Source organism: Melozone crissalis, unplaced genomic scaffold (genome assembly GCF_028551555.1).
Source record: "Melozone crissalis strain CALT ecotype California unplaced genomic scaffold, PUWL_Pcris_2 ptg000013l_1, whole genome shotgun sequence".
In the NCBI taxonomy this organism is placed as follows: domain Eukaryota; kingdom Metazoa; phylum Chordata; class Aves; order Passeriformes; family Passerellidae; genus Melozone; species Melozone crissalis.
The window spans coordinates 48497638-48509013 of record NW_026535791.1 but is presented as its reverse complement, the minus strand read 5'-3'; the positions used below and the strand labels follow the sequence as shown (position 1 = coordinate 48509013).

Here is an 11376-nt window from a genome sequence, read left to right as displayed (position 1 = left end):
TGTTAAATAAAAATCTGGTTTTAATCACTAAAACTGCAGGTTTATCAAAAGATAATCTGCTAAGATACCTGTCTGCTACTTATCAACCATAAAATAAATTACTATATAAAGAATTTATAAAACTCTCTGAAGAGTCAAAAGTAACTAAGATTCATCCCTGTAAGGAAAGACTGGTATTACTGATCTGCTTACTCTAAGGATTCAATTGCTTACATTGCATGAGTCATTTACAACAGCAGCATTATTTCACTTCTTTAGAAAATATTGAAAAAAGCCATCTAGCATATTACAAAGTTTTTAATTTTCCTTTTTATGAATGAGTGAAATGTGAGAATCCACACGATAGCCAGCAAATTGTACAGTACTGAGATGCTGTTTATTGTATTTATACAAATCAGTAAAAAAAAACCTTGCAAATTTCAAGTAACATAGGCAGCTGATATAAATTATACAGAACAATAATTAGATTGAAAGCTAGTGCTAGTGACTTGTGCTTAGACTGGAGTCAAGAGAGTTACTTGTCAAGAATTCCAAATTCAGCAGAATTGAATTGAGGTTTATACAAAGGAAGGTGTGACCTGGATCCACAGTTCTGCGCAGTTCTTGGAACATTCGATGAAGACCAAACATTTCAAACAGCTTCTTATTGCTTCTGCAAAAGATTTTGAATAAAATAATTGTAAATTTAAAATGGAGAGGTTTCATATAAACACTGAAGATGCTACAGAAAATGTATTTTTAATGAAGCAAAATGTGTATTATTTTGAGTATTTAATATAATTCTTCTATGTATGTTTCTAAGCATAAGGTTATCAATGCATGGTGAGAAAAATCTGGCAAAAAATCAACAAAAATTATCAGTTTTCTTGAGTGATACGTAAACATAGTATAATGAAAGCTCAAGGGCTTTTCACTCATCTGAAATAAGATTTCAGAGACAAATAAAAAAATTAGGATTTGTGAGCCAATTTTACTTTCACTAGTAAATGCCAGTTATAATTTTAGATTATTTTATAGGAAAATTCTTTTTCCTAGAGTTCTATTTTATTCCTTACAAGAAATGAAAACCTCAGTTTTGTCAACAGCTTTAAGTCCAATGTAAAAATTCCTCAGTTGAGATATGCCTTACAATAATGAAACAATCCCACTGAGCAATGTGCCAGTGAAGCTCAGCAGCACATTACTATTGATATGATGACCTTTTTTACAATAATCCGTTAATCAGTAAGCAATGGGAACACAGTTTAAAAAGCTGAACATTCCCAAAAGGGCTCAACTGCCTCAAAATCTTAAATTTTTTAAGGAAATGAAACTGATGAAGCTAAAATGCAAGTCAAATATATGACTAAATTTTCAAAGGCGCTTACTACTAAGTATCTGAGTAAAACTGGAAGTCTAGGATTCTCTTCTAAGAATTCTAAGCATTTGGCGGATCTATATCACCTGCAGATGTAAGGAATAATTTTCTTTAAGTCTACATCGTGAGGCTTTTTTTCTAGTTTGTACTCTGCAAATTGAATTATGCACTAATTGAGAAGCTTATCTTAAACCTCTATGGCAGAAACAGTTTAAATTTAACTGCTACAATTACAAGTCCAGCATTGTATATGGTGGAGGGAATAAACAGAAAAACAGAGATGAGTTTTTGGAAAAGAAAAAAGGTGACCAAGTTCATTAACCTAATAATAGCTAACAGAGTAATGGTAATAAAGGATTACTTTATTCTGGAGAGTTTTTGCAGTATAACACAGAGCTTTTCCAAAACTGCAATATCTAGCTTAGAACTTCGAAGCAATACAGAGCAAGTCTGGAAGAAGGATTCATTGCTGCAGGCTTCCAGGAAAGGCTGTAAGGAACCTGGAAAAGAAAATGATTTAAAAACTGTATCACACAGTTCAGTGCAGAGAAAAGTGTAACTGCTATTGATACCTTTAGAAGGCCTTAAATGCTTCATGCTGTGCAATAATTACAACAACCAAATATTTCAGTTTCTGTTGAGCATGTGATGCAAAACTCAGGTAAAACTAGAAACTGAAAAAATGCAGCTTCCTAAGAGTTCTGACAGTACTGATCCTTGAATTAAAGCAGTGTCTATTCTCTTGAGAACAGAGGAAACAGGAAACAGAATCATTTTAAACTCAAATAAAAAATCTTACATTGAAAATGTTTATGCAATGCTCATTTATCATGTTTCTTTCCTTCAGACCATGGGAGGGGAACATTAAGCTGAGCAAAATGACTCAGAAAGAAATATTTTAAAATGCTGCAGCTCACATGGGTAGGGAGAGTACATATAAGAGATTGTGTGAGACCTGATAATCTTTCATCATCAACATATTGTCCCTGTACTCAGTTTCAAGAGAGTAAACACAGTAATTAAGAGGTAAAAGTAAGATCTGTACAACAATTAAAACCAAAAACCCCTCCCTTAAAATAGCAGATGAGTTTTTATGTCTCACTGAAAAGCATTTCCCTCTACCCTGTTTCCCAAAATCTAGTAACTTCAAAATAAGGTTAAATCTGTTACCTGGTTATTTCATTCTTGGTTCTCATATTACAGATTAATTTATAGCAAAAACTTAAAGAGAAGAAGTAACAATTTGTTTTTCCTTAAAATTAACAGACTTTCATATACCACAGGGCATTTGCATTATGAGTATACACATGCGAAGAAAATTTTTTAATTGCATAATATTAAAATATTTAATGTGTTCCACTTAATAAGAAACTGCAATATGAAAATGACAGCATAAACCAACAAACAAGACATTAAGAAAAATTCATAACATGAACACTGTAATTTATAAATAGGATCTCAAGATGTTTTTATCAGTACAAAGAGGGCTGGATGTACATTTTGGTCAAAATTTTCCCCCTCCTTGTTCAAGGACATACCATTTATTAAATGTAACAAGTAGCCTTGGAGTGAATTCAAGGTTTTAATTTATTTCAGAAGGTTTCCTGATAAAAAAATCTGAAGAAATGCTATGGAAAACTGTTTGAAATAGGGCTTTAAAAACAAATCAACTTGGCATTTAAAGTCAGCCCAGGAGCCTAGATAACTAATTTTCTGCACTGTGCATTTATGCTGAATATTCAGTAAGGACCCAGTTATTCGTATTCCAACAAATGACCAAGTGCCACCTCTGATACACAGGGAACTCTAGAGACTTGTGGGCCTTTGCTGGTTTATACCCTCAAACAAAGAGACTGAGAAACAGCAAATGCCTCTATCACAGATCAGAGAAACTACAGCTATACATAATCTTTCCTCTCTTTTCAGCAGAGGTGATTTTGCTCCTTTGATTTAAAACGCTGGATTCATCAGACAGAATCCACAACATACATAATGGAATGTGTGGATGGACATCACACAGATGCAGGATAATAACAGAGTTTGGTAGCAAGAGGCCAACCTTGCAGCAATAAAAAGCAACAACAACTAACGTTCTGTAAAGTTTGGAAAAGGCAGGCAGATATTTTGTGGTTTGCACAGCTCAAGTATCCTTAGTTCTTTACCCAAAGCAATGCAAAACAACAATTAGTCAAAGACATGTACATTATCAAGGCAATAAATCACTATAAATTAATGTGATTTACTGTTTACATCTATTTCTGTGTTTTTTTGCATTCTTCCTACCATGTTTAACACACCTATGGTTTTATGCACATTGTCCTCTCTGTTTTAGTACTACTTCCAGTTACAGTTCGCTGTCTTTAAATTGTAACAGTAATAAATATAAAACCAGAATGAAAGTAAAGTAGGAAAGAAAGCAGTAATCAGTGAAAAAAGACAAGATACTATTTCTCATTTTATTTTAGAGAAACATAATATTTCTCTATTAAATATATATATAAAATAAATATAATATTTATTTTATTTATGGTCTTCAAGGCATACCACTTTTAATATTTTTTTCAGTATTTCTGTACTTTCTCTGCAGAAGGTATTATTTTCCAAAAACTGTCATATAAAAAAACCTCAGGATTATCTGTCAATTACAGCAAACAAAATCCTTAGATGAGTTCACCACATGTGCTACACTTAGTGATACGTGACTGACATACACTCAGTGCTCTTTACTGAGCCACTGCTCTCTGTGGCAGAACTCTGGGGTTATTAAGTACGTACAGCAGAGCCTTAAACCTGGAAAAAAGACTAACTAAAATTTCACTTCTGGTATGATGCTGTAATGCCCTAGTGAGTCTAGCTTGTTAAAATCCATGAGAAGAGGTGACAAAACTATGAACAGAAACAGCAAATAAGCAAAGCCCAATGAACACAATCACCATCTTAAGAGTGCTTCCTGACCAAATATTTCTATCACTGAAGAGTGTTTGAAGTAAAATTACTGTACAATAGCAGGAAGAGATAACCTTCTCTAAAGCAATGAAAATCTAGGACTACAAATTATATAGTCTGTAACTTTATAGTAATTCTATGGAGCTACAAATTTATAGAGATTCTTCTAAAATTTGTAACAGTTCCTCCAAATGACTGCCTATTCCCAAGAAAGAGAAATGGTTGGTCCTACCAACCTGCACTGCACCGCTGATGAAATGTGTTTTAACAACAAAAACGTGAAACAGTATCTCTTACTTACCAAAGATGCTTTTCAAAAAGAGAAGAAAAGAACAAATACATATATTTATTCTTTTCTTTATGAGAACGCTGACATTCAAGAAACAAACTGAGAAGAAAGGCCTTTCTTCTTTCTATTGCCTATTAAGACAACAAATGGCTTTAAAAAACTCATTTAGCATGACTTCTGACTCATCTGACCTCTGATTCATGAGCTATCTGAAAGTAACAAAGACTGCTTGGATGAACAGGGCAATCCTACAATTTATTCCTATAAATACCCTTAAATAGCCATAAAATGCTTTTAATTCCTTTTCTGCAGGGTAAACAAATACCATATTTAGCTGATCTGAATATTTCTTTGCTGCCCTGCCCTTACTGGTTCCTTAAATATATTACATTAAAAAAAAATACACACACACACTCATATATGCTGTAAGAATGTTCTGACTTTGAATTTTACAAATTAACGTAAAAGACAACATTACTTTTAAGACAGAAGATTTCTCCTATAAAACAGAAAAGCTAACATGATATTAATGTCTAAATGTTTGCAAAGTTAATCACATGAAACTCAACTGAAAAAAGTACATGTTTAAATGGACTTTCTGAACACTGTTTATATATTCAATTCAGATAAGCTTTTGAAAATTATATTCTAAGTAATCAGAATATGAACAAAATAAATACATAATTTAAATGCATCTCTAGCTGATTAACTAAAAATAATAAGCTTCACATTTTTAAATATTTTGGTGCCTTAGATTCTGCATAGATTTTGCTTTTAACTATTTTAGAAAAATATAATTGGAATTTATCCTGACAGGACTTTGTCACAATTTAAAATAATCTGCAAAAGCCTCCAGTGGTATCCTTAAAACATTAGAGCGTGCTGTAGTTGCATTAGCTTGGCCTGATTGGTAGACTGCAATGAACAATAAGCAATTTATCATTGTTGACAGGATTCATATGAAATTTACCCTCAAAGTAATCAGTCACACAGCATAAAATCTCAGCAGCTATAGTTACCCAGAAAATTCTGTTTCATACCTAAAGCTATGTCACTTCAGGAAATAAAATGACAACTCTAAGTTCGTGTTTCAACAAATTACCGATTATAGTTTTGTCTCGTTTTCTAATTGCAAGAGGATCTGATGGGAAAAGAGAACGTCTCAGCAATGCAAGTGAGTGATGCAGCAGGGTCTCCCCACCAAGAGTATCACCACCCTTTACTGGCTGTGAAGTGGAAACAAAGCAAAGGATGAGGAAAAGACTACCCAATGCCTTCACTGCCTCAGTCTTTAATAACAAGTCCAGTTGTTTTCCTGGTATCCAGCCTCCTGAGCTGTAAGACAGGGACAGGGAGCAGAAGGGGGCTCCCATAGTCCAAGGGGAGCCTTGGTCAGTGAGCTGATGCACCACTCAGACGCGCAGACAAGCCTATGGGACCAGATGGGATCCACCAAAGGGTACTGAGGAAGCCAGTGGGAAATGCTCACCAAGCCACATTCCATCATTTACCAGCAGTTCTGGTTCATGGGGAAAGGCCTGGGTACCTGGAGCCTGGCAATTGTGACACTCATCTACCAGAGGGGCCAGAAGGACAATTCAGAGGCCTGTCAGCCCAACCTTGGTGCCAGGGAAGGTCATGGAGCAGCTCATTCTGAGTGTCACCACATGGCATGTGCAGGGATCAGGCCCAGCCAGCACAAACATGGGTTTATGAAAGGCAGGTCCTGCTTGACCAACCTCATCTCCATCCACAGCCAAGTAACCTGCTTGGTGGATGAGGAAAAGACCGTGGATATGATTTACCTGGACTTGAGTAAAACCCTGTTTCTCACAGCATTCTCTTGAAAAAACTGCCTCCTCAATGTGTGGAACAGTGCACTATTTGGGGGGTAAAAATACAAGTAAAAAACCCCCAGACTGGTAAAAAACAAGTCAGGAAGCAACACTTTGCAAAGAGAGAACAGTCAATGCAATGTATTTATTGGATTTGGACCAAAAATGGAAAACTGAATATATGTGCCTTTCAGGAACTAAAGCTGAGAAATAAAAAATAAAATAAAATAAAATAGGTTTTTCTGTAAGTATGTGTATAGGAACTCCAGCTGTTGAGAAAGAATAGTCAGGTATTTTTGTCTGGTAAATAAATGCTTACAGCAGTTATAACTAATCTAAATGTCAATACCATTTGAGAAAGCAACACGTGATATTCTATTGCAGAAAATGGGGGTTAGCAGAATGGCTGGAAGGTGTGCTCTGTAAGGAATTCACTAAAAATGAACTTCAGTTTTAAACACTGATTTTTTTCAATTGTGCTTATCTGGTGTACTAGTTAATGACTATAGTATAAAGGTAGGAATAGTCTAATAAAATTCCATGCTGTAACTGCCTACTTAGAATGCAGCAGGTATAAAATACATGGAAATCAGAATTATCTTACTTGCTAGAATAGCAGAAGCATAAAGTTGATATACTAAAAATCAACATACATTTTTCCTGGAAAATCACTGATGATCAGTGGCTCAAAGGATGGATTTGATCATCAGAGGATGAAAGCTTTTGCTGTGCTGATTGAACTCAGCTTGTATTTGAGCAATCAACACAGCCTTACCATTAAAGACTGAATCTGATAAGGCCTGACAGAGAGAAAAAAACATTTTACAAATAACCTAGGTAGCATTTTAAATTGCAGTTGTACACTACTATGGGTTTCTTTGTTCAAGAAGCCAGAAAAGGCTCAATGAAATACCAGAATCACAGAAAGAATCACAACTCTCTCAGCACACACCTGAAGGAGCTTTGTTCCAAACACAAATGCGAAGAAAACCTTAGCATAAAAGCATCATCTGTAGTTCTGTAACATTAAAGTGAGAGGGTATATAAAGTCTGAGCTCTGACAATGCACAGACATTACTCAAATTATACAATTTTAAATTTCCATTTCCAAGGAAAGCCTTTCATCATGGAATTATATAAATTATGACATTGTTCCAAAAAAAGCTGGCTAAAAAGTACAATAGTTCTAACAGTCAAATACAAAACAAAATATGTATAAAAATATTCTTCCTACTTAAATAATTTTATGGAAAAAGATAAAATTGTAAAGTTTTTATTAAAAATATGCAAGTTTAGTAAATAAGAGCAAACAAGATCTTACTTGAATAAACTTCAGTGTTCTAAAGATTTCATAACTTAAATTGACTGGAAAGGGGATGTGTATATCCAAATACTGATATAAACAACTCTTTTTAACATAAAATAATTTTCAAAAGTTAGCATTCACATCTACCTTCAAATTGATACACTGCTTAAGAACCACGTTATTATCCAAAATGAACAATGAACCTTTACTTCTGAAATGGCTACTTGGCTCTACATAACTTTATATTTAATGGCTTCTTCTATTTATTGTTTTGGAGTAGATGAGACAGGGGTCCAAAATTCAGAATGGCTAACTATTACATGATTTGTACTAGAAGAGGGAGAAAATAATGACACAGATGTTATTTGTTATTAGAGAAGGGTACTTCATACTAAATGAATTTCATCAAAATCAAAGTATTAAATCTAAATTTTAATTGAATTAACAAAAATGTGTGCAAAGTTTTGGTGTACTTGCTCACTTTCAGCACATATAGGTGGGTCCTAGATAATAGCATTATCTAGTCTGCATTTAACAGAGTTAGAGATCCTTATCTGTGGTTAAGATATTAAACTAAAACATCTATTAATCCAACACAATTATCCACTGTTTTCAGAAGAATGAATAAAAATTACAAAGGTAAGATAGGATAATAGAGGAAGGATTTCCTTTCAAATGATTTGTATTTCAGTGTTCATGCCACGTAAGCTGTAAATCATTTCTATCACTATAGCTTCAAAACACAAGTCCTCAGGACAATTTCACATCTGCTTTTCACACAGGTGAGGGAAACCCTATCTTAGTACAATATTCACCAACTTGACATTTCTATCCTTCCAGTGCTGCAGAAAAAACTTACTTGAAAAGCTGCAACCCTGCAAAGTTACCAGTAAAGATAATATGCTGGAAAATGTTGAATTTTAATCTGTTTAGGCATATGAGCATTTTTTACTCCATGCCACACTGCATGTAGTCTGTAAAATCTCAAAATGCTAAGACTGAAAAGGAAACATAAAGGGGTAGGTTTGAGTTTTCTTGGCAAATTCTGACCACTGACTTTTTAGAAGTACCCACAGAACAGTGCATGTTGTAGAATTCCCAGGATCAGTTACAGAAGCATTCCAGCAAAAAGGAAAAAAGAAGTTTCCTATAGATGGTCAATGTAAGAAGACTCCAGTTTACATTTAAATAAACACAGCTTCTTACTATGGAGAAAATCCTTCTATCTTCACTGGCTTCATTAACTTCCCTATGAGACTACATCTGGACTGAGACTACAGACTTGGTTATCCATGACCATAATATTTTCTTCCCAAAAAAAAATTAAAACTATAAGCAAGGTTCAGTGAATATGTAAATATAGTTCATTTTTGCAGTTATTAAAATTCTTCAGTTATGTCAATATGGTTAAGAAATCACACTTAAGCCTTACCAGAATGTGCCATAACTTACAGTAAACTTGAGAGCATCATTTTGAGATTTTTTTTTGAAGGTGCTCTCATTTTGATTTGTGAATAAGTACACACTAATATAAAATATACTCTCTGCAAAACAGGAACAAGCCTGAAGACAAAGTACATTCAAGTTTTATTTAAAGCAAATGCCAGTGTTTTGTAATGTCCAGTGAGCAGTTAAATTTTGATTTCATTGAATGAACTTAAGGTTGCAAAAAGGGAACATACTAATCTACCTGACACAGTCAGATATCACTGCAGGAGGAATTTAAGACACATGATGTCTTTGTATAAAAGTGCAAAATGTGAAACTGAGGCAGGGAGCTCTCTGTCAACAGTTTCTAAATCAGGCATGAACCAGACTGCAGTTAACAATGGTATTTTTGATAGGTGAATATAAACTCACTACATCATTTGAAACCCTTTAAACTGATTTACAAGTTTATTTTAAACATAGTAAGCTGTGTGAGAAGACAGGAAGAACATTATTGAACAAGATTGCATATGACAAGTATTCAGCTACAAAGTGATTTAATACCAATGATGTGATATTCTTCAACACCCACAGAACAAATTTTCTTGATGAGGTCATGCTACTTATTACTAGATTGTTTCCAGAAAATGTTTTAAGTCTGGTATCCAGGAATTCTCTTGAACAGTGTGCTGCAACTACTGTCCTAGAAACAAGGTGTGCTGAGGAAAGAAATTTGTATTCCTAGGGGTATGAAGATGCACTGGAAGCCACTGTTTCATACAATAACAATCTGGATAATTAGAAGTAACAATTACTTTAATTATCAAACATTAATTTTCATAGTAATTTTAATGGGAATTTGTTAAGCAATAAATACATTTTATGCCATTTGACTAAACTGAAACTTTGGCATGTAGAAGTTGATGTTTTGCACTCAAAATTTCAAAGGCAGTCAGAGCACTCTGCATTTGTGGAAATCAATCACAAGCCATTCAGCATTTAACAAGATATTAAACCTACTTTCTATGACAATTCTATCAGAGAAGATTTTGGTTTTAGATCTGTCTTCACAAGGGTCATAGCTTAGAGATGGGACTAAAAACTGAACACCATGGCCTGGTAGCTTGTTTTCCTTAACTAAAGTAAGGAAACCTTCAAAAGCTCTGGTACTGAAATCTTTCTTCCCTATTAAATGAGCAGGAATAGATGTCTTATCCTTTTCCTTAATGAAAAGCAAGGGAGATGCCTTTATAGACCACTCATAAGATTCACAGACCAAAAGAAGGATCAAGCTGAATGTTACGGCACTCGGATTCAAGGAAAAGAGCACCATGACTAAAATAACACTGCAGGACTTGTTCCCTTGACTCTGCTTTCTTCAGTCAATCTTTTTAGCAAGGGAAAGGTTGGCATCCTCCAGAAAACAAACATGGATTGAAATACTGGCAATGGGTATGGAGCACAAAAAAGAAATTGAAAAGGATGTAACTGAAGGGACAGTCCTCCTGTCTGACCATGGAACAAGAAAGGAACCAATGAGATACCTACAGCAAAAATATAGCTAAACCAATTTATACACCATTATGTACAGTTCTAAACAAAAACATTAGCAGAATGTAATAAGAGGAAAGAGATAAAATATCTTTGTAGAGTTGATTTTCTACTATCACGTTCAAAACAAGCTGTTCACTCCCACATTTAGAATTCAGAAGCAACCTATGACTTCCCCTAAAGGGAGCTGACTAAACTAACCAGACTGCAACTTAGGCCACTGAGCTCATCTGAAAAAAAAAATTCTCCAGCATATAAACAACATGAAATATAAATTCTTTAGTATTATATTGTTTATCATAAGAATCGCCTACGTTTTCATTTCAGTTGTTTATTAACTTTCTAGAAAAGGTAAAAATAAGCAACTTGCTAACAAAATGCAAGTGGTTAGGTAAGGACCAGCTTACAAAACACAGCTGCAAAATTTTGTTCCTCAAATCTACAAACAGTAAAAGTAATGAACAGAATCCACAGAAGTACTGGAATATGGAAAAAACCCCAATACTATGAGAGCATAAAAGTAAACTGAAACTGAAGCTCTTTTGACACAAAGTAAACTGTCTGAATTACTGCATAACATCTTCAGCAGCTCCTCTCACTCTTATGCCCTGAGGAACATACTAACCTCAACTTTTTTCTCCCCTGATATTTAAAAGTCAGCCTT

At 34.3% G+C, this 11376-nt stretch overlaps 1 protein-coding gene across 1 annotated transcript in view; it reads right to left on the bottom strand.

Moving 5' to 3' along the window:
• Positions 1-343: 343 nt before the first annotated feature.
• Positions 344-11376, bottom strand: part of CCDC138 (coiled-coil domain containing 138) — a 39080-nt gene continuing 28047 nt past the window's right edge. The window contains exons 13-14 of the mRNA XM_054272328.1: positions 1719-1857; positions 344-652 (exon numbers count right to left, since the gene is read on the bottom strand). Of these exons, the coding sequence (XP_054128303.1) occupies positions 481-652; positions 1719-1857 (311 nt within the window). The 3' untranslated portion in view covers positions 344-480. The remainder of the gene's footprint in view (positions 653-1718; positions 1858-11376) is intronic.